At 34.9% G+C, this 25,089-nt stretch overlaps 1 protein-coding gene across 1 annotated transcript in view; it reads right to left on the reverse strand.

The window, feature by feature from the left end:
* Nucleotides 1-3,679: 3,679 nt before the first annotated feature.
* Nucleotides 3,680-25,089, reverse strand: part of LOC150099414 (uncharacterized) — a 215,796-nt gene continuing 194,386 nt past the window's right edge. The window contains exon 8 of the mRNA XM_090404343.1: nucleotides 3,680-4,740. Coding sequence (XP_090260469.1) covers nucleotides 4,439-4,740 — 302 coding nt within the window. The 3' untranslated portion in view covers nucleotides 3,680-4,438. The remainder of the gene's footprint in view (nucleotides 4,741-25,089) is intronic.

A 25,089-nucleotide genomic window follows, 5' to 3' on the forward strand; every position in this document is an offset into this window, starting at 1 on the left:
AATTACTCACTTCACACACATCATCCTTATTTGGTAATGCATTTTGTTGTCACTAGCAACTAATCCACTTGGTCTGTAACAACACCCAACTATGTATTTGATCTTGTTAGACTCCCCCCCCCCATACCAGATGGTTTCAAAGTCACTGTCATATGGAAAACTGTTACTAGTATTGCAATCATAGGTCTCAACTCTAACTGGATTTAAGTCACCTAATATCATTAGCAACACACCCACTCCCCTCCTATCTTGACTGTCCTTTCTAAGAATACTGTACCCATTACTCTTGATACTAGTTAGTATGTCCATTTCTGATATCCAGGTCTCACTAATGCCTACTAAGGCAATAAACTCTATCCTTTTGTTTCTGATACTCCTAGCATTCATGTACAGATATAAGTTACTTGCATGTTTTTTTTTTTTTTTTTTTTTTTTTTTTTTTTTGTATATTCGTCTCTGTAGTTTGCATGACACAGTTGGACAACTTGCAGATGTCTGTTCTTGTCTAGGGCCTTACTTATGCTGACATCCTTGCACATGTTTGATTAGTCTGAACCAGAAAAAAAAAAAAAATCGTTTTCTCTCTCTCCTCATAACAATTCTTGTAATAATGCCCATTCCCACTATTAACATAGTTACATAAAATTGTTGCTATTACAGACAAATTCTTACCATTCCCCCTATCATAATTTAGTTTCCCTGACCCTCTGTGTTAGGTCTCAGAAATAATTTTTCAGGGCCCCTGATACCAAATACATTCAAGCGTAGGCCATTCCTCTTACACAAGTCCATTCTTCACTCGAACTCACTCCATGCATTCCAAAAACTTGCATCCATTTCTTCTATACAGAAATGCATTGAATAGTTTGCCCCATAGCTGTGGAAACATATCCAATGCCTGAAAAAAAAATCTCTTGGAATATCATTGGAGTGAGGATGAACCTAGACAATCAAAAAACTTTTTGTTAGATGCTTTTTAATTTATATTGTTTTGTAATTGAAATTATCTAGTAAAATGTTAATTAAACGAGAATAGTTTTTTTTTTTTTCACATTCTTTTTCCTTTTTGAGAGTTCTGGTATGTAGACCACATGAAAAAAAAAACTATATTAGTACCACACTTCATTAGTACTATCAGCACTAACGTAATTAGTTTCATGTACCTTTTTATACACTTCCTTGAGAGATTTTTATTATATATAAATTAAATAACACAAGATCATTACTGTATCACAGTAAAGATTCGTTTAACTTTATTTTAAAAAAATCTCTCAGAGAAGTGTACAAAATGATGCATGAAACTACTAAAGAAGTGTAGCACTAATAAAGTTTTTTTTTTAAATTATGTAGTCTGTATACTCTCAAGAATTTCAACATACCACATAAATCTCAGCAATGCATTTATTTTCATTTCAAAAATATCATTCTGCTAACACTTCTTATCAATTAGAAATCTCTAGAATGTTATTTAAAGCTTTCAAAATTCTAAGTCCACCTAACACTAAAATAAAGATAACATTACTGGAAACATTAACAATCCAGAAATTGTCCAGCTACTAATAGATCAAAACAAGGTAGCTATAAATGTAACTTCTTGATATATGAAAGCAAGAATAATGCATAAAATTAAAACCAATATCTTATGCTTATCATTAAAGCACTGGCTGATTCGCATCTTTCAAAGATATGTGATAATATTAGGCTAAAGGAGAAAAGAATTACGATTCCATTCCACTTCACCTCAACTTCTAAGTACATACATTACTTAACCATCATCATCATCAACACTACTACCTCAAAAAAAAAAAAAAGCTTCATTGCTTATAATAAAGCACATGAACAATTCTAGTGATAAACTAAGTATATTCTAATTTACATAATTTATGTTTAAAGCATTTCATATAAATCACTTATATTTCATGATGAGTATCTTATTCCATTATCAGAATGAACATATAAAAATGGACAGTAATGAGAAGCAAGAATGGAATGAAAACAAATGTTATAGATGCTTTCTTTCCAATCTCTGGCCAGCCATATTATTACTATTAGGAACCTGCGGGAAATTAAACATAGTCATTGACACAACTATAAACAAACTTAATCAATGGGCAATAGAGTGCAAGGCTCATTAGAGAGATGTAAAGAGAATGTTAAGAAAAATTTCCTAAATTAGAAAAAAAAAATTAAATTATTTCCATAAAAATAGTGTACAGAGTACACATATCCATTAACAGATTATACATGTAAAGTGAATATAAAAATGTATATTTTTTCTATCAGATATCAAGAGAATTTTCCATTTATTATATAAAAGAAATTTCTGAATGTATCCCAAAAGTTTTTAAAAGTTTGATTTTCCTGACAACTTTCAAGAGCCAGTAAACAAGATTTCTTCTACCTACCTTTCCCAAATGGCAAACTTTTAGCTCACCCAGGACATAGACAGATGGTATAAGCATCCAACAATCAGAACATATATATCAATTTTCTCAAAGTTAAGAAATCTGGTTTAGCAGAAGATGCAGTTTCTACTAGTGACAAGATCTTATGGGACAACCCAAAAATTCTTCATGCAAGTCCTTTTAAATTTGATAGACTCTTCAAAGAATGCTATGAAGTTCTTCACAGTCAACCTTCACAAACAAATTACTAAAAGGTTTTTATAGGATTGATGCAGGGGAAATGTTTCAGCTGTGTGATAGTGATGGAAGAACAAGAGGTCATCTCTGGAAATTAAAGAAGAGTGTGGTTAACAAAGGTGTCAGAACAAGGTTTTTTGCCTGGAGGGTGGTGAATGAGTGGAATTCATTGCCTGACTTTGTTGTGAGCTCTTCATCTGTAAATGAATTCAAGAAGAGATATGACAGATATTGTTTTGCTAGTTTGGGTCTCCCGCGATGAGTCTACTGACTCCATGGAGATACCCGTAATAATAATAATAATAATAATAATAATAATAATAATAATAATAATAATAACCTATTCTAAATCGCAATGATGGTCTAAAAATTTCAAACTTCTGGAAAATTATTATCATTATTATTAAGAGAGACCTCCAGGGAGTCAGGGACTCATCAAGGGAGGATGATGACTTTGAATTCTAACTAATAAATTAATGCTATTCATAATATGTATATGCAATTCTTGCACAAAGTTTACACATACACGTATTCATTGTTTGTTCATTCTTTTTACCTACATCTTTGATATTCACTTAATGTGAATAATCTATTAATGATATATGCACTCTATATGCAAATATTATAATTTAATTTTTATTTTATTTTTTAATTTAGCAAATTTTTCTTTCTAAGCTTTCTCTTTACGTATACTCTTACTTCCCTATAATGAGTCTTGCACTCCAGTGACCACTGGCTGTGTGTTTATAGCCATGTCAATGACCATGTTTAGTGTCATAAGGGGTCCTAATCACATGACTTTCCAGACAGTAGAAAGAAAGCACTATGAAACATTTTCTGTCATTCCATTTTCACTTCATGTAACTGTTTGTATTCTTTTTGTGAATTCTCTGCAATGATGAGATACTCATCACAAAACATAAGTGTTTAATAATAAATACTTCATATTTCTTTATGATAGTAATTTCATCATATCTATAAATTAAATTAGCATGAATAATCAAAAAATTCTGATAGTAGCTGCTCTCTCTCTCTCTGTGTGTGTGTGCACGCACGCACATGTGCATATATATTTGAAAGGATTTTGATATAATAATCACATTTAATAAATTATTACCTTCACATTTTTGAGCTTTCGATTGAGACAAAAATGGACGGAAACAGAAAACACAACTTGCAACAATTTTATGATATCTGTTTAACGAACAATGAGTAAGATTTTCCTCTACCTGAGTAAATTTTTAAATAGGTGAAAATTTTATTATAATTTATTTCTTGTAAATTTAAATAAAATGTCATTATAAAAAAGAAATGTTTAAATTTTCCTATATACTTAGGAAAATTTACTTTGGGAATAACTTTATCAGGTCTCTTGAATCAATTGCAAGAATACACTTGATTTTTAAAGACTTCCCAAGATATTTTAATGACTATATCTTCTGTGGAATAATAACAATTTTTGCATTACCAACAATATTTTGCTTGCTATCATCATAATAAGGCTTCGTGGAAATTGCTAAAAACAAATCTGGTCTGCAGCTGATGGGAATACAGAAGTCACTGCTTAGGCACAGGAATGGAAGACCACTTTACAAAGGACTATCTGGCACCAGGATGATGTGCTACAAGCACAGTCTCCCCCCCCCCCCAATGTACAGTGGTGGCTAAAGTATGTACAGTAAGGAAAAAACCATTTTAACCTTCCTCAGTTCATCTCTGAACCATATGACCAAACAAATACATGTACACATAATTTACATTCAGCTCTATGATAAGTACTAAAACTGGTTATTAATTCAGCTATAATAATAATTGTTCATGCTCTGCAGCATAGGAGCTCTAGGATGAGTGTCACTGTCTTGTCGGCGTATTGTTGAGCGGCTTGTATACCTGACAACTTCAACATTATGGTCTGCAGAAGGATCATATTGTTCCGCATCTGATAAATCCTCAGGCAGTGGCTCTGATATGTTGAGTTTTACCCTGCGATGTTCTCTCTTCTTCTGGCAGTAGAGGCGAAGTGACAATACCACAAGGAAAGTTACCACACCTGCTCCAAGACTTGCAGTTAGATACAGAATAAACTTCTCTTTGTGTCCTGAAATAATAAAAGACAACAGAAAATATAAACTGTACAGCTAAGAATTTAATATATATGTATTTAAAGTAAATTATTTTAAAATCATATAATTTGTTTACTCATTGGTAGTATTGAAATGTTCTCATCATGTAATTTTGCATATTCTTCTATTGCTATTTGTAATCTTAGTGCCTCCGTAGCTCAGTCAGTATAGACAAAGCCCTTTAGTCAGAAAGATCTGGGTTCAATTCCTGTCTATGACATGAGAAACCTTTATCTGGTCTCTTTCAACTAAAGGTGAGTTAGCCAGTCTCATATGGAGGTAGAAGGTTTTTTCAACTGGAAACTTGGGTTTTTCATCCCTCAGAATAGGCAAACCAGCCCTGTGAACACATATGGATTTACAGTCATAAAATATATATACTTAATCCCTCATTAGGAGGGCTCAACCTGCCTCCCCAAAGGGATGGGTCGGGAGAAAGAGGAGGAACCACATACGAATAAATAAATAAATTTGTAATCTTCAAATAAGGGAAGGATCTGAGAGGAACTATTCAGTTGTTTGCCAATGATGCAATGTTGGGCAGAGCAATAGTTAATACAGATGATTTAGATAGACTGGTAGTCTAGGCAAAGGAGAATGGATGTCAGTTTAATGTGGCAAAGTGCAAGGTTATGCATTTTGGGATGAAAAGATTACCAGCTGTATACCACACTGGTGGAAATGTACTCCAAGAAATTGATGAAGCCAGAGATTTAGGAGTGTTAGTGGATAGAGAGTTAAAGTTTTGAGGGCACATAGCAAAAGTGGCTAAAGCAGCTCATCAGATTACTTAGTTACTGAAGAATACTTGGATGAGCAGAGACAAGCAGGTTATTAAGGGCGATCAGGACACCCATGAGCAGTACAAGGCTCAAGCTAGGAAGGTTACCAGCATAGTAAGAAAAGCTAAATCAGATTATGAGAAGACCTTAGCCAAAGAGATCAAGGGTAATCCCAAAGAGTTCTTCCACTATGTGGCAAGTAAGAGGAAGAATGACTTCGGAAGGATAACCTTAGTGGGTGCTGATGGTATTGAGGTGACAAAATCAGATGTAATAGTCGAGTTACTGAGTGATCACTTCTCAAAAGTCTATCACCCAAGTGAGGATATCTCTATACCTATAGCAATACCTAATGTGAGAATTGAAGCTAAAGAATCAGAGGTATTAAATATATTGCGAAACTTAAATGCAAACACTGCGGTAGGCTTAGATGGAATATCAGCTCGGGTGTTGCGTGAATGTGCAAATGAATTGTCAACCCCTCTTACCTGGATATTTAATTTAAGTTTGAACTCTGGTATGGTCCCTAGGGAGTGGAAGTTAGGCAAAGTGGTTCCTTTGCATAAGGGTGGCTCTAAAACTGCAGTATTGAATTACAGACCAATCACCATCTCAGGAGTAGTGGTAAAAGTATTGGAAAAGTTGGTTAAAGACAAAATTCAAGAATGGGTGGATCAGGATATGATACTCTATAGAGGCCAACATGGTTTTGTTAAAGGTAGATCCTGCCTTAGCAATCTATTAACTATCCATAATAGAATAACATCAGAGTTGGACAAAGGAACTGGCTACACAGTGGTACTTCTGGATTTTGCTAAGGCTTTTGACAGGATACCCCATAGAACACTGTTACGCAAATTGGAGCAGATGGGAATGGATATTAAATTGGTGATATGGATAGGAGAATGGCTCAGGGAGAGATACCATAAGGTGGTGTATGGAGGAGCCGAGTCCAGAATGAGGCAGGTGACCAGTGGTGTGCCTCAGGGCTCTGTGCTTGGGCCAATGTTGTTTAATTTGTATATAAATGATATAGGAAACGGCTTAAAGGGAGATATTCAGTTGTTTGCTGATGATGCAAAGTTGTGTAGTGCAATAAAAAATCAAGCTGATGTTGAAAGTTTGCAGGAGGATTTAAATAAGCTGGTAAAATGGGCAAAAGAAAATGGATGTCAGTTCAATGTGGAAAAGTGTAAAGTCTTGCATTTTGGGATTAAAAGATTACCAGCTGTGTACTACATAGATGGAAAGGTACTCCAAGAGATTGATGAGGCTAGGGACTTAGGGGTATTGGTAGATAAGGAGATGAAGTTCAGAGGACACATTGCTAAGGTGTCCAAGATTGCACATAGGATTACTTGGTTGTTGAGGAACACACTGACATCCAGAGATAAAGAGGTTATTATTCCCCTTTATAAAGCATTGATACTTCCACATTTGGATTACTGTGCTCAGGTCTGGTCACCTGGATTCCTTGGAGATGAGGAGGCTGTGGAGAGGGTTCAGAGAAGAGTGACCAAGTTGGTGAGTGATATAAAAAATGCTCCCTACATTGATAGATTGAGAGCTTGTGGATTGCAGAGATTGGCTGATAGGCGAAGAAGAGGGGATATGATAGAAACATTCAAATTACTAAAAGGTTTTTATAGGATTGATGCAGGGGAAATGTTTCAGCTGTGTGATAGTGATGGAAGAACAAGAGGTCATCTCTGGAAATTAAAGAAGAGTGTGATTAACAAAGGTGTCAGAACAAGGTTTTTTGCCTGGAGGGTGGTGAATGAGTGGAATTCATTGCCTGACTTTGTTGTGAGCTCTTCATCTGTAAATGAATTCAAGAAGAGATATGACAGATATTGTTTTGCTAGTTTGGGTCTCCCGCGATGAGTCTACTGACTCCATGGAGATACCCGTAATAATAATAATAATAATAATAATAATAATAATAATAATAATAATAATAATAATTATTCCTCTTTATCGAGCCTTGCTAAGACCCCATCTTGACTGCTGTGTGCAGATCTGGTCACCTGAGTTTCTTGGCAACAAGGAAGAGATGGAGAGGATCCAGAGGCAAGTGACCAAGATAGTAGCAAGTCTATGGAATGAACCTTATGAGAACAGGTTGAAGATTTGTGGGTTACAGAAACTGGTTGACAGGTGGAAAAGGGGTGATATAATTGAGACATATAAATTATTGAAGGGTTTTTTCCAGATTAATACATAGGAAATTTTCAGAACAGGTCTGGTGGTGGGAGAATTAGGGGCCATTTTGGTAATTGAGCAAGAATGTAGTTAGCAAGGGTGTTAGGACTAGGTTTCTTGCTTGGAGAGTGGTGAATGAGTGAAAACAGTTGCCAGAGTCTGTGACTGTGAATGAGTTTAAAGAAAAGTATGATAAATACTGTGCAAATGTTTGATAGCACTTAGCATGATGTTTAGGGCATCCCCTTGATGAGTCTAAGGACTCCCTGGAATTGCCCATATTAATAATAGTAAAAATCAGTTGTTAGTTTTTCTGAAAATAACTGTAAAATAAGTTGCAGAGGCTGGGATTATTATTCTATTGAACAGGCAATAACAGTGTCAGCGGATGATATATCTGGTGAAAGCACAATATTCTTCACAACTTTAAACAAACATATACATAGTCCTAATTCAAATGCACTTTTATTCTGATCTTAAAAAAAAAAAAAAGCTCAAACTGATTCATTTGCGGCAGGCTTTATACAAATAATTTTAATGTTTAAAAAGAAGCCATTCATTTTACCACACCACTTGCAAAACACAGTGATCAAAATTAAAGCATCCCTGTTGAAGGCTTTGTGGAGCACCAGCCAGAGATCCAAATGCTGCAAGACTTTGCAGGAATACATTATGCATCATGTGGAAGCGATATCTGAAGCAAAAAAAAGTAGTTCCAAAATTTACCACCAGGGGGAGCTACAAACACCAAACACATGGAATTTTGCATATCACACAACTCAGCAGGTGCCAGGAGGTTATAAAAAAGATGGACACAGGATTTTTCCCTTCATTCTGGTTGTTAATACCATCCAGTGTGATAGCACTAATATCCCAATGTGCTTTGCTTGTGAAGCTTTACTATCTAAACAATTGCAATGCTGTTGCTTAACTGCGAATTTTGTCCCCTGAACAAATGAAACTAAGTCAACTATCTCAATGTGCTCTGCAATGAATGATTAGTGGTTTTGAAGAAATGGGATTGTTGGGAATTAGACTTGGCAGAGGTCACAAACCAATCAGTTCATAAGTGAATGAAATTGCTACTACCACTGTGGAGCAGGCCACGAATAACAGTGTTGGTTCCTGCAGTGCATGTGCTATATCAAGACACATGGCTGTGCCTCACACAACCATGTGAAAAATTCTATGGAATATTCTGCATTTTTACCCATTCAAGATAACCTTGACACAGGCATTGTACCCACAGGACTTTGAAAGTCAAATGATGCTTGCTTTAACATTCCTTGCTTGAGTGGAACTGGATGCTGCATGGCCATAAATGATTTTGTGGGAAGATGAGGCTCACTTTCAGATGAGTGGAGCTGTTAATACCCACAACTGCTGGGTATGGGCTACACAACACCCACATGCAATCCAACAAATTCTTCTGCATTCACCCAAAGTTCTTGTCTGATGCAGGTTTACAACTCCGTTTATTATTGAACCATTCTTCTTCTTCTTCTTTGAGGATGTTCACCAGTTGGGTCGTGTAACATGCTCAGTTAGTGCTAAGTGGCATCACAATATGATAAAAATTTGTTGTGCCACAGCTACAGCAGCACCTGAGCATGGATTCAGTAATTTTCATGCAGAATAGAGTCCCTCCACACACATTGGTCAATCTCTACAGGAGGCTCTTTGAGAACATTTCACAGAAGCCAGAGTGATTAGCCGTGCATTTCCCACTGCAGGGCCACCTTGTTCACCTCATCTGACCCCCTGTGACTTCTGGCTTTGTGGATTTCTCAAAGACAGGATTTATCGGGATCATCCTGATAACTTGCCAGCATTGAAAGAAGATAGCATAACACAGCATATGTGCAACATCAATCCTGACCAGCTGCATTCTGCCATTGAACAGTACAGCCCATGAATGAATAATGGAAGTGAATAAAAATGGGTTATTTATGCTTTTGTCACTTTTCTGCTTTTTACACACACACACAGAAAAATTACTACATCTACATTCAGTGTATCATGCAGCACCACTGGTGGTGAATTTTGGAACTACTTGTTTTTTTCCTCAGATATTGCTTCTGCAAAATGTATTCCTGCAAAGTTTCACAGCATTTGGGTCACTGGGTGGTGCTCCACAATACAATGTATTGTGGAGCACCACAATTTTATTTTGATCATCCTGTATATCAAGTTTTTTTGTGTATGCTTTTCTTAGGAGTATGTAATGTATGCAAAATATATGCAACAATTAGGTTCTCAAAACTTCATAGGGAATGTTTACATAAATCTTTTTGTAGTAAATATTGAAATATTTGTAAACCTTTTTAAAGAAATGTACATGTGTAATTATACAAGAGAGGTTTTTTGGCTCATACATAGCCTATTTTTATAAGGGCATCTCCAGACAGAGTACTAAGTCATTAAAGTTGATGTATATTGCAATACATGTTTACAACTGAAGTTGTAACCATATCATGGTTGTATGTGCCAAAGAAGCAGACTATGTATATTATAATAATCTTATCCCCACCTCCCCACACACCAAACTGGTAAAAAAAACAAACATTAGTTTACAGTAAGCATCTCCCAAAACTTTGATATTGGCATGCTCAAATTTGAAATGGTGAAGTTGTGTTTCATGTCTCCAAGAAAAGACAATCAATTGTGATTTTACTTTTGTTACCTTCATTTGATTCCAGTGATTGTTATACTTAGTGTTGATGAAGTGAGATGCAAGGCCAGCTTTATCAGATTATAAGTATTTGATGGAATCCTTCATTGTCCTTCCCTTCATAGTTACATTGTAATCAGCATTCATTAGAATTCAATTAAATTAAATGTAGAATATAACATAGCTTGTTTCTTTGTTCTATATGTGTATACTCCAGATGATGGCCTTGATATGAAGGTTGAAATGTCGAGTAATTATTTTGGTTTATATTAAACTGAAGTTTTATTATAACATGGTAGTTTTTTCCATAATATTTAACAATGAAAGACCTTCTTTGTGTTCTTTAATGCAACATCAGATTTATAAGACTTATAAAACTGCTGCCAATAAAAGTTTGTCAACCTACAGTAAATCAGATACCAAGGGTGGACTAAGATTTATTTTTTTTTTTTATTATTTTTTTTTTGCACAATCTGGAAACCCTACTCTAGAGACTAAACCAAGAACTTTTTCAAGACAGTTCAGGTGGTAAGCGGAGTGGTGGTAGTTTCACACCAGGTGATGAAATGCATCTCTCAGTTTTTTTTTTTTTCTTCCATCCATTAAAAGGTTTTGTATTCTTCTTAATTTTAATTTTTTTTTTGTATTTTTTTATTTAATTATTTTGTTTTATTTTATTTTTTACATTGTCCAGAAACTGTGCTCTAGAGACTAAATAGAGAACTTGTTCAAGCCACTTCAGGACATCAATAAGTCGAGCAGTGGTCTCACATTGGGCAATAAAAATTCATCTTGCACTTAAAAGCTATGCAGAAAATTCGCTGAAAACAATTCATTGAAAGACAATTTATCAAACAACAATTTATCGAAAGGCAATTTATTGATTCATCTTGCACTTAAAAGCTGTGCAGGAAATTCGCTGAAAACAATTTATTGAAAGGAAATTTATTGAAAACGAATTCAACAAACAACAGTTAATTGATAAAGCAATTAATCAAAAAGCAGTTCCTCAAAAAATCAATTCGATGATCAGTAATTCAAAAGATATATTTCGGTGATTACACCACATTTTATTTATTATTCAGTTATATAAAACACTGAAATAATAGTTCCCGACAAGTTTTGTAAATCATAGGATTTACATCTTCAGGGGGTAAATAGTATAACTTAAAGTTTAAACAAGAGAATTAATAAATACAAATCATAACTGTCTGGCTATTCATAAAACTCAAATAACAGAATGTAGATATATAACGTTATTGATGTTGAACAATACTGGACGATGTCACATGTTCTTGTTCTCTTTCATACAGTCCGAGCTCAGATTGAGGTAGATTTTTTATTAGAGCTGACCACAGTTGATGGAGAATTAAACCTTGATTTTTATTGCATTGGGTTGGGTTTTTAGCATATTAGCAGCTTCTTTAAATTTTCTTATATAACTGTTGTTTTCTATGTACGACATCGTCATTTTATGCTAGAGTACATCGTGTCCAGTGGAAGTGGTATGGAAAGCAAGACCCGTTTTTTTGTTCTCTTTTGTATTCTACGTCTTTTTGGTGTTCTTTTTGTTTTGGTGGTCTTTTTGGTCTGGAGAAATACGCATTTCTCCAGATCTTCCTGTCTGTCCTACGTAGCAAATCCCGCAAGAGCAATGGATTTTGTAGACTCCTGGTTTTTTAAGAGGATGATGAGGTGGTTTTGGTGGATGTAAGAATCTTGAGATTTTTTCCATAGGAAGGAAGGCTACTTTTATGTTGTGCTTGTTCATTAATTTGGCTAGCTTATCTGTAACATTTTTGATATAAGGAAGCGAGATTGCTTTTTTGTAATCCTGTTTTATTGTGTTGTTAGCTGGAGACATTTTAAGGATTCTCTTGATGGTTTTTGTTTCATATCCATTCTGTTGGAGGATTTGTGCTAAGTATTTTAGTTCTTCATTACATCTTTCTTGTGTGCTAGAGATATTGTATGCTCTGTCTCGAAGAGTTTTAATTAAGCTTATTTTTTGTGAAGGATGGTGGTGTGGGGTTGCATTTAGAAATCTTCTGGTGTTTGTCGGCTTCCTATATACTGAGAAGGAGAGTTTACTTTCTTCATTAACTTCTAATAGAATATCCAGAAAAGGAAGTTTTTTATTTTTTTCTTGTTCTAAAGTGAATTTTATGGTATTGTGCAAATTGTTGAGATAATCTTTGAAATTGATAAGTTCATCTGTTGTTCCACTGAATATGATGAAAATATCGTCCACATAGTGTAGCCATATTTTTGTTTTTTTATGGTAATTCTTAAGAGCATTGTTTTCAAATTTTTCCATAAATAGGTTTGCTAATACTGGTGATAATGATGAACCCATGGCAAGTCCTTCTTTTTGTTCCCAGATTCTATCTTTATAGGTGAAAAAATTATTGTTTATACAATGTTTAAAAAGATTCAAGATGTCCAGAGGGAAGAGGTCTTCTAGGAGATTCAAAATTTCTGGTCTCGGGACATTTGTAAACAAGCTGATAATGTCGAGACTTGCTAAGATGTCTGTTGGACCAATATGTATATCTTTACTTTTTTTATGAAATGTTTACTATTTTTTATGAAGGAAGATGTCTTTCCTATATGTTGTGAGATCATGTTGGTGAGGTATTTCGCCAAAGTGGAAGGCGGTGAATCTCTTCCATCTACTATTGGTCTTAAAGGTATATCTGTCTTATGGATCTTTGGAACACCATATATTCTTGGTATCAAAGGATGTTTGATTGTAAGTATTTTTTAAGTTCTTCCGTCCAGAGAGGCACTTTTTTTATTAGATCATTTGTTTTTTTGTGTGTAGGCCAAGTCGGGTCTCTGTCTATGGGTTTGTAGGTGTTGGCATCTTCCAGGAGACTTTTCATTTTGTTATCGTATTCTGTAATAAAAAATCTACCTCAATATGAGAAGACTGTATGAACGAGAACAAGAACACGTGACATCGTCCAGTATTGTTCAACGTCAATAACATTATATATCTGCATTCTGTTATTTGAGTTTTATGAATAGCCAGACGGTTATGATTTGTATTTATTAATTCTCTTGTTTAAACTTTAAGTTATACTATTTACCCCCTGAAGATGTAAATCCTACGATTTACAAAACTTGTCAGGAACTATTATTTCAGTATTTTATAACTGAATAATAAAAAAATGTGGTGTAATCACTGAAATATATCTTTTGAACAAATTAGCCACAGAAGTCTACGCCTGCGATCAGTAATTCATTAAAAACCAACTATTGATCAAATTGCTGATTTTCATGCCAAATGTGTTACAGCTGTTATTCAATTTAGTTGGAGAATCTTATATAGCTTACTCAATGTATTTATTAGTACAACATCATCTGCATAAAACAAAGAGCTAATTTTTGATATCTCCATTCAACACATTCAACAATCTGCCTGTATTTCCTTCAATCCTAACTGCTGACTTACAACTTAAATATCGACAATGTAATGCTCTGTGTAATGTTCCATTTACTCCATGTAATTGTAGCATTTTGAAAAGTTAAGTTTTTTTCTAGGCACCTTGTCATATGCCTTTTCCATATCTACAAAACATAAATATAGATCCATGTTATATTCTCATGATTTCTCAAATATCCGTTGTAAAGTGAAAATCTGATCTCGAGAACCTCTATTTGGCCTAGGAGGTGTAGGCTGAATAATTTTTCTTAGGCTCTTCTCAAGCCTGTTAACATAAATCTCTTAACCTGGAATGCTTAGTAAGAATTTTTTTTTGTAATTCTCACATTTATCTTAATTCACTTTTTTTTATAGATGGGAACTATGATAGCCCTACTTCAATCACCTGAAATTCAACCTTCTGACTAGGCCCTTTGAATTACATGGTTTAACCATTGAAAAACTTTTATACTACTTCCATATATGAGCATTTCATATATGAAATATTAAATGCTCATCATCCAACTGCCTTTCCACATTTCAAGTTTTTGATGGCTTCTTCTACCTCAAGTATTGATATTACTCCTGTTCGCATTCATCTTAAATATTTTTTACTACTGTTACAACACTGCTTGTTTGGTTTAACAGTCTTTCAAAGTATCAGGTAACTAAAAAAGTTTGTGCAGTTTTTCATAATAAAAATTAAACAACTACAGAAATTTTCATAAAATATTTTATTCATTAAAATAAGCACCTTCATAATCTGCAACTCTTTCCCAATGAGATACAAGTTTGTAAATTCTGCTTTTATAAAACATTTTGTCTTTAGAGGTAATAAACCTAACAACCTCCACTTCAATCTTTGTTTTTTTGCAAAACTGTCTATTTTGCATGTGATTATCTAGGGCTAAAAAATGTGATAACTGCTTGGAGAAATGCCAGAAGAATATGGAGGATGAGGGATTATCTCCCATCCTAAAGCACAACTCTCCTCGTAAGTGTTGCATTGTCATGCAAGAATAGCGCTTTCTTCCAATTAACTAGTCCTGGCTGTTTCTGAAGTAACACATCATGCACACACTTGAGTTGCATCAAGTAGATATTGGCCATAATCATTTGGCCTGCAGCGAGAAACTTGTAGTGGACAATGCCAGCTCCTGTCCAATACACACAAAGCATAGTCTTCTGGGAGGAAGCTGTGCCTTTGAAGTGTGAAGTACTGGATCGTTTGTTGACAACTAATGATGAGTTCACTTTCTGTTAGAGTACAAGATCATCCATATTTCATCATGTGAGCAAGTAACCCAAAAACAGATCATTTTTATGACATGAAATTAGTGAAGAACAAATTGATAGCCTTTGAAGTTTATTGTCATCTGATAATACATATATGGGACCCATCTGCTTAGTTTCCATGATTTTCCAAGTTGATGCAAGTGTAAACTAATTGTTTTTCACTACTCACATTAAACATTTGTGAAAGTTCTTGACATGTCAATGTAGAATTATTTTCAGGCACGTAATTCTTCATTATCAATAATGGAGGGTCTTCCTGAACATGGTGCATCCTCAAGTGATTCATCACCAGAAACAAATTTTTTAAACCATTTCTGTTCAGTACATTCTGCTATTGCATCTTTTCCAAATGCAAAACATATTCTGAAGCCTTCAAATTGCATTTAAATCCATAAAGCAAACAAGTCCAAATTACACCAGATTCACCTGACATTTTAAAAGGGTTCAAAGTCACAAAAAAGAGTACGCACCAACTTAGAGCACACCAATTGACTTATTCTTATGCATCTGTGCCATATGAAGCACATAAAAAAACTGCACTCTGCAAATCACTACAAAATAAAACAAGTCACTGCAGCGAACTCTACCAAAAACAGCACAAACTTTTTTGGTTACCTGATAATTACTCCAGACATCTAGGATATCTTATCTATAGTTTTCATATGACCTTGATCATCTTTGACTGTTTTTACTCTTTCCTCCTTTTCTTCAAAGCTTTTTCAAAAGTCTCCAGAACTTTTTGCTACTCTACTGATATTTATCATCCATATTTTTAAACAGTCTTCCCATGACTTTTGTTTAGCTACTTTTACACACATAGCTTAACTCTCTTACAATTTTCTCTGTATCCTAAAAGGATACATCTGTTGACTTATTTTCTAGGACTTTTCATATGCTTTCATCTTTTCCAGAACTGCTTCTTTATCTTCTTGTGTGCACCATGGTATTCTTATTTTTATATCTTTGCAGGAAACTTTACCACAACTCTCTAGCTGAATTAGTCAATTTTTTATTCAGAATTTGTCATTGAGACTCCAAGGTTTGGCTATTGTTTTTGAAATGCTTCGATTTTTTCTTAATAATGTTTGTATAGTTCAGGCTACAGTTCATCTGTAAAAGCTGCTCAACTTTCTTCAAAAAGACTTTATTGCCTATTGGTCTTTTCAAGGTGATATTCATTTTTATCCTGCTTAAAACTTAGTGATGATCACTTCCAATTTCAAATTTTCTATATATTCTTCTATCCTGAACTAATATAAAGATGTCACTATCAACAATAAAATTGTCAATGAAGCTTTTCTTATTTCGTGCATCTTTTCTCCATGTGAACTTGTGCACATCTCTATGCTGAAACATGGTGTTAATAATGACTATTCCATATCCTGAGCAGAAATCTTGAAGCTACTTACCATTATTATTAGTCCTGTCCTTGATTCAAATTTTCTCAAAACATTTCTATAGGCCTGGTAGGATTCATTTTCTATTCTGTTGTTTAATTCTGCAACAAGGGCCACTTTTTCCATTTTCTATATGTCAGTTGTCTGCTATAAATGGCTCAAAAATTTCAAATTTAGTTAATATTATTAAGTTAATCTGTAGCAGTTTTTTAGTGTGGTGTTAACAAAAATTTCTATACTTATATACACTGGTTATTATGCTGATGGCACCAATGCTAATGGAGTTTAACAAGAGGGATTTTGTTCATTGTAATGTGTGTGAAATGTGTTCATTACAAACTGTGAAAGATCTGTGGAAAGTAAGCAAGAAAAATGGTAAGTATGTCAACAGTGTTTTGATAGTGAGTGGCAGATGTGTGGAGTTAGTAAGAATAATGATGCAGGGTACAGAACATTCATAAATTGAGTGTTGGGAGGATTGTTAAACAAAGTGCAGTGGTGGAAGCTCAGGAGAATGATAAAGTCATTCAAAAGAGAAACAATATGCTGACATGGAATCTTTCACAGGACAAAGAATGATCTGAAATGGTTAGAGAACATATGGTAAGTGGTAGAGATGAGAAGAACAAAGAATGTATGATAAAGCAAGAGTGAGGAGAGAATGGTACAGCAATTCTGTGTTAAGATGAATGGTTAATGAGAGCATGACACAATTATATTTTCAAGGTGCAAAGATAAAGGATATAGTGAGTATGTCAGGCTGCAAAGAAGTACATTGAAAGAGATGACTGTTTCTGCAGGTACAAATGTTTGAAAAGTGAAAGAAAAAACTCTTGTAAAAAAGTTACAAGAGAAAGTGAAAGAGATCTTGGAAGAAGTGAAAAAGAAGGGTGACAGAGTAAAGATTTTTCAGTATGATAGACTCATAGTATGACAGAAGCAAGTCAAGAAAAAGCCATGCTTGCAAGTGCAAAGGTTGTGCAAGAGAAATGGTATGCAGTTTGAAGAGAAACAATGATCTATATCTGTTTCCTGCTAATGGCTGAACACAGTTTATGAGTTCTTTATGATGGTCAACATGGGTTTGTTATAGGAAGACCATGTATGATCCATGCACATTTCACCCCACTCTTCTGTGAGAGCAATTTCGAGCTCTTGAAGCGATCATGGCAGCACCAGTCGAGCAGAAACTCGACTACCTAAATCATACTGGGCATGTTTGACTGGATTACAATCCGGTGTACAGGCAGGCCAGTCCATTTGCTCAATACCCTCTTCCTAAAACCACTCTTGTACCAAATTTGCACAGTGTGGGCGAGCATTGTCATCCATAAAAATGAATTGTTGGCAAATTGCAGCAGCATATGGACAAACAATAGGTTACAAAATCTCATCATGATAGCTTTGGGCTGTTAAGGAACCATTTCTGATATAACAGAGATCAGTATGGCCACCTATACTACTAGCTGACAAACATGATGCTGATATTATCTGCATCCAGGAAACCAAACTTCAACAAACCAACAGACTAAACATTAAAAAACTATGAAATCATAAGACAAGATAGGCCTACAGACCAAAATGGAGGAGGGCTTCTGACACTAATCCGAAACTTGTCATATAAAATTGTTGAGCTAGACATAGTATCAGAAGGAACTGAAATACAAGGAATCCAAATACTGGAACCAAGTAAAAAGCCATTAAACATATTCAATTGTTATCATCCTCCTGACAAACCTGGACCAAATCTTTCCAACCTATCCCATCTCATTGAAGAAAACTCCATTGTCTTAGGAGACATGAATAGCAAACGCCTGTTATGGGGTTCTGAGGAAATAAACCCAAGAGGAGAAAACCCGAGTAATTTCTTACATGAAACAGGACTAATAACTCTCAACAGTGGAGAACCTACTTATCTGTCTCATTCTTATGGTACAAAAGATGCCCTAGATATCACTGTGGTGTCTCCTGATCTTCACGACAAAGCTATTTGGTCTGTTTTGGAACCAGTAGGAAGCGACCATACTCCAATATTAATCAATCTGAACCTAAAATTGACTAAACCCACCCAAAAAAGAAAATATCATTGGAACTTTTAGAAGGCAAATTGGGAGAATTACAAGGATGAAGTAAATAAAATGCTGAAAGATCACACATACCATGATGACTTAGACAAAGACTATATAATTTGGAAGAATACTATCCTAAATGCAGCAAAGAAAAGTATCCCAAAGGGCTACAGGAGAAAAGTTATTTCAAACTACACAAAGGTTCACCAGGAACTTGCCAGTAAAATAACTAACCGAAATGAATTATTTAGCATCTTAAAAATTGGAAGCTCTCCAGAAACCAGGATCGAGTACAACAAGATAAATGCTGAAATTAAACAAAAATATAATATATTACAAAGAACTAGGTGGCAAGAATTTTGCCACAACTTAAATCCAAACACTTCAGATACCAAACTTTGGAAACTGACTGCTAATTTCCAAAGAGACCTACCAAAGGCAAGTGAGACTAACATGCTAAAAGATCAAGATGGAAATATCAAAATTGGAGATAGGAAGATTGCAAATACCTTGGCCTTTCATTTTCAAAATATAAGCAAACTAGAGATGAATACTAGAAAAGAACATCAAATATCAAAACAGGCTCGGCAGCAGAAAAATGCTGCAAACTCCCCAAAATATCGAAACAAACTTTCCTGGGATCCATTTACAATCTCTGAATTGGGAGATGCCTTAGAGAGAGACTAGATATAAATAAATCATGTGGACCAGATAACATAAAGGAATTATGATCAAACATCTTCCTTTCCTAGCTTTAGATTGGCTCCTTTGCCTAAATGACAATAGGCAAAGTTCCGAAAGATTGGAAGACAGCCACAATCATACCAATCTTAAAGCCTAACAAACCGCAAGACCAACTAGGAAGTTATAGACCAATTTCACTGACTTCAATTCCAGGCAAATTAATGGAAAAAATGATACTCCAACGTTTGAATTACTATCTAAACAAAAATAGTATACTACCAAATTTTCAGGCTGCCTTTAGAAGAAATCACTCAACAACTGATCAACTTTTCTACTTTTCTACAAGGAAAAGTTCCGAAAGATTGGAAGACAGCCACAATCATACCAATCTTAAAGCCTAACAAACCGCAAGACCAACTAGGAAGTTATAGACCAATTTCACTGACTTCAATTCCAGGCAAATTAATGGAAAAAAATGATACTCCAACGTTTGAATTACTATCTAAACAAAAATAGTATACTACCAAATTTTCAGGCTGCCTTTAGAAGAAATCACTCAACAACTGATCAACTTTTCTACTTAACCCAGACAATTCAAGACAACTTCCAGACCGAACCAACCAAATCCACCACTGCAGCTTTTATAGATTTTAGCAATGCCTTTGACAAGGTGTGGAAGCAGACACTCTTTTCCAAACTTTGTCATATTGGAATAGAAGAGAAAGTTCTTAACTGGATTTATGACTTTCTAAGAAATAGAACAATTCGAGTTAAAATAAATAATACCTTTTCCAAGAAAGTGAAAATAAGACAGGGACTCCCTCAAGGTAGCATTTTGAGCCCACTCCTTTTTTCCATCTACTTAAATGACTTAGATAAAAATATAAATAAAGAAACAAAAATAGCTATGTTTGCTGATGATTCGGTCCTATTCTCACCTCACAACAACCTAGAAACAGCAAAAAGTCACTTAAACAAAGCCATTGAAAGTTTAACTACATACTGTGAAAACCCCAAAATAAAAAATAACCCTACTAAATCAGAAATCTGTGTTTTTACTATTAATAACCACCTCAGAAAGTAGAGACCAAAGATTAAGCTAAACAGTCAACTAATTACATTTAATGAAAACCCCAAATACCTTGGAGTTACTCTGGATCCATCGCTAAGCTTCAATAAACATATCAACAATGTTGCAGTCAAAGCAAAAAGAAGACTAAATATCACAAAAAGTATCTCAGGTAAAGAGTGGAGAGCTGATGCTAAAACCTTAAAAGTCACATACACCTCTATTATCCGTTCCATAATGGAATATGCTTTGCCTATCTGGATGCAAACATCACAAACCAGTTTAGACAAGCTTATAAAAATTCACTAAAATGCAGCTAAAATCATATGTGGACTAAGGAATACAACTCCTGGAAAAAAAGCAGAATTCGAATCCAACCTTGTTCCTTTAAAAATTAGGTGGCAAGAAAATCTTACCAAATTTGTAGAAAAAAGAGCCAACCTTGCACATCATAGAACAAGTGAACTTTTTAAAAACTGGAAACCAACAAACAGAATAAAGAAAAAATCAACAATGCATGAAATCATAGAAAATAAAATTCCATTGGATTGTCCAAATAAAATAGCCGACTTCCCAGCATTTCCTCCAAATCAAGACACGAAAAATATAGTTATCAACTCTGAAATGGGGAAACATGAGAAAAAAACTGTATACAAGTTGTATACTAAAAAAGCTGTATACTAAATTAGCTGTATACAAGACAGTGTTCAAACCAGTTTTAACTTATGGATCTGAGAGCTGGGTTAGAAGTAAAACACTTGACCAAAGACTAGAGACCGCAGAAATGAGAGTCCTAAGAAACATTACAGGCATGAATAGATGGCATCAATGGCAATATCATATTAAAAATGAGGATATTAGGAAAGAACTTGATATTGTCAGCATCCAGGAATGCATTAGCAGAGCTAATCTCAGGTGGTATGGTCACTTAAACAGAATGGGCGAAGAAAGATTAGCAAAACAAGTGTTTGTTCTCTGCAAAGTTGGCAGAAAAACGACCCAGAGGAAGACCAAGATAATATGTGGATTGATATGATACAAAGTGCCTTAGACGATAGAAATATAAGATCTGATAATGTTGGAGTCTTGACAGTAACAGACTGATTTGGAGGAAAATTGTAGATACGAAGTTAGTAATGATGTAATTTTTTCATGTAGTACTATCATATCCTGTACACCCCTTGAGGGTACATGGCAGGAATATGATGATGATGTGAAAAAAGCCTAGAAAACCCTGAAATCTTGAGATCATTAGCCCTTTCAAAAATAATGGAATATGGACCTGACTCAATAAAAATCTACACAGATGGCTCCAAAAATCCAAATGGCAATTCTGGGAGTGGCGTACTTATCTCTGGCCCTCATAATATAGAACTAAAAACAACTAACAGTATTGGATGCAACTCATACCATGCAGAATTAATAGCCATTAACACAGCACTGCAATATTTGGACAAACAAAACCCGAAGGAGTTTATATTTTTCCCAGATTCCTTAGCAGCCCTTCAAGCTATTAAGAACTGCTACCTAGCCATCAAGAAATACTTAGAAACATAGCAAAAAACATAAACAAACTATATAAGGATTCCGAAATAATCTTCCAATGGATCCCATCCCGTGTGGGATTAAAGGGAAATGAAACTGTAGATGAAGTAGCAAAAATGGCCGCAACATCAAGTGATACCACAGATTTCGATCTTTTTAAAACCACCTAACAAGAAAATAAAAAGAACAATTCTTCAGGACATGATTCACCACTGGTACTCAGCAGAAAATTCAGGAGCTACCATCAACTCCAAGTTTAATCGCAGTGCCACTACCATGATCTCTCACCTCAAGACCAATCAAGTTTAGCAATGGCATAAAAGTCTTCCCCACCTGCAAAATCTGTAACATCGAGGAAGCATCACCAATGCATTTGCTAAACTGTAAGAATATTTCCAAATGTGAATTCTATAACAACCCAGAAAAGGTGCTGTATAAAATACATGAACTTGACCTCTATGATCTGGTGTAATAATACCATGGAATAATAAAAAAAAAAATTTTAAAATATACTTATTCCAGTCCATACCATCAAACTCCCACCTTGTAATTGGGGTCTTTCACGAACAAACTGTGGATTATTTCTTGTTTCACTTTCATGTCATATCAAGATACGTCACTTATCTGGTTGCAGACTGAACCTGGACTCGTCACTAAAAAGTACACAAGCCCAATCCTTGTTTGTCTAATTATGGTGTTCCTGTGCCCAAATTCTTCGGGCTCTTTTGTGATTTGCAGTAAGTGGAATGCAAACCATTGGTCTTCGAGAATATAAACCTATGGCATGAAGATGATTTCGAACATTTCTTGTCTCCAGAAAGCGATTCCAAAGTCGTGAAATTACGCTCTGAGAAACACGATATGCTTGAGCAACAACTTGCTGCGTTTGTCTGGCTTCTAATCGACCAATGGCTCTCCAAGTCATGGATTCCGGGATATCATGTTGCTCTGCCATTTTAAACAAAATAATGGGCGGTAGGTGACACAAGTTCATAATTGAAGTGATAATTATGCACTGTGGAAGTCAGCACAACAAGCCATGCTTTTATACCCCCCGCCACATACTAATACGGCTAAGACACGTTTCGACAAGTCTTAACATGATTTTGTATGCAGCTGCACATTCTACATTGTTGTATATTAAGAATATTTTCAAATAAATGTGTTACATTTATAAATTATTTTTTATAACTTTATAATTTACAAGATAACCAAAATATCTCCTAATTGTTTTGAGCAGTATATATACAAGTAGCCAATTATTAATAAAAATCTGTGGATGAGAGAAAGATGTTGCAAGTTTTTTAACCTTGGTTCTATTATGCATTAAAAATGCCAAGAAATTATATACTTAGTTTTAATCCATTACCCAAGGAAGTAAACAAAGTTTTGAATGTGAAATATATTCATGTCTGAGCTACTTGTGCATTATGCATAGCATTTTACACGTCTGAAAGGGTGTGTGCTTTGCATTATGGGATAAATATTAAGGCAAGTGATGTGAAGTCATTAGCCTCTATATACAAGTAGCTCATGAATATATTTCATATGCAAAACTTTGTTTTGCTTCCTTGGTAAAGGATTACAACCAAGTATATAATTTCTTGACATCTTCAATGCATAATAGAACCAAGGTAAAAAAAACTTTCAACAGATCTATGGAATGTTAGATACGAGGAGAGAGAGAGATTGAAGGCATTGTAAAATCATGTACACAAGGAAAATTATGTAAAATGCCTTATATATATCGATTTTACTGGTAAACAAGATTCCAATAAAAATACTTGCAATTTAATAGTGAAAATTTATATGTTTAAGGAATTGGAATTAATAAATTGTGAATAACTGAATATTGTAGCCTACAAATGTTCTGTATTAGAACAAAGGAAAATAAGTGCAAAATAATTTGTGTCTAAAAGAATCCTCCAGTCAGCGATAATTCCAGACAGATTATCATACTAAGTTATGACTTGGGACAACCACCATCACGAAGGTCAACATTGCACGGGGGTTTCCCACCTTATTGCAATGACCGGAAATGGTGGCAGGTGCAGAATATTGAAATAACAAGGGGACAACAACGTAAGTGAACCCAAGGTTATCGGAGCCAGATAAATAGAGGGTTGCTGTGGCGAGTCGGAGCCTTTTTCTTGTTTGGGTTATTCATCTCGCTAGTCAGGCGTGCGGTTCATGAAGTTCGAGTTCATTCTGGAGCACTGGTCCCATTCTTGGGTCAGCGATAAGTTACGAAGTCATGTGGAGTTCCGACCTGAGGTTACAATGTACGCGAAGGCAGCGGAGTTTTGTTAACATCGTGGGAGATGATTTGTGATCACCATCGGAGTCCTGAATTCCAGATAGAAATGCCAAGAGAGCGACGTGACTAAGACTAGCAGTTTTAAAAGAAAGTAGATGCCATGTTTCCATGCCGCCGAGTTCCTGATGCTTGCTAATAATAAAGAGGGATTGCACAAGCCCCAGAAAAGGTACCCGAGTTCAGTGCAAAAGACGAACGGTAACTGAAAGAGATGATTTCAAGGATCATTCAGAGAAGTCCAGATTTATGGTCAAGTAAGATCCTTCCATTGTTTAACTTGTGAAAAAGATTGTGACAGTGTTTAATTAAGGTTTTTGTTATATAGGATACTCAAGGACTTTAGGCCTAATGCTGATAATTGAATTGTTTTGTCTTATGTGAGAGAAAGCCTAGTTTAGAGATTTAGATAATACATCTTGTGTTTAATATTGTAGCTATTGCATAAACTTGCAAATGTTTATTTCAGGATGATTTGAGAACATCTAGGTTAATATTTTAGACTCATAGTCCTACTAGAAGTAATTGTGTTGAGGGACTAAATGTAAACGTAACTTTGAGTTGATATTTGAAGCATAGAAGCTAAATCTACTTGGAACTTATAATTGACCTTTTGTATATTTCATTAGTGATGAATAAACTGTTTTACTGTTTAAATAACTTGCCTGATTCATATTTCCAATGCACTACTCATTAAACTCGAATCTGTGTGCCTTAAGGTAGATATTGCCATGACTGTAGATTAGAAGGGTTAAGCTGCTAGATTTAATTATTATTAAGAGAGGAAGGTTCCGTGTGTTTTACTGTGTGTTTTTCTTTGGAAGGAGATTCACCTCCCATCTGCATATTTTGGTGGTGCAGCTAGAAA

Source organism: Typopeltis vanoorti, chromosome 14 (assembly GCF_054136105.1).
Source record: "Typopeltis vanoorti isolate ZY-2024b chromosome 14, IOZ_Tvanoo_1.0, whole genome shotgun sequence".
Taxonomy (NCBI): Eukaryota; Metazoa; Arthropoda; class Arachnida; order Uropygi; family Thelyphonidae; genus Typopeltis; species Typopeltis vanoorti.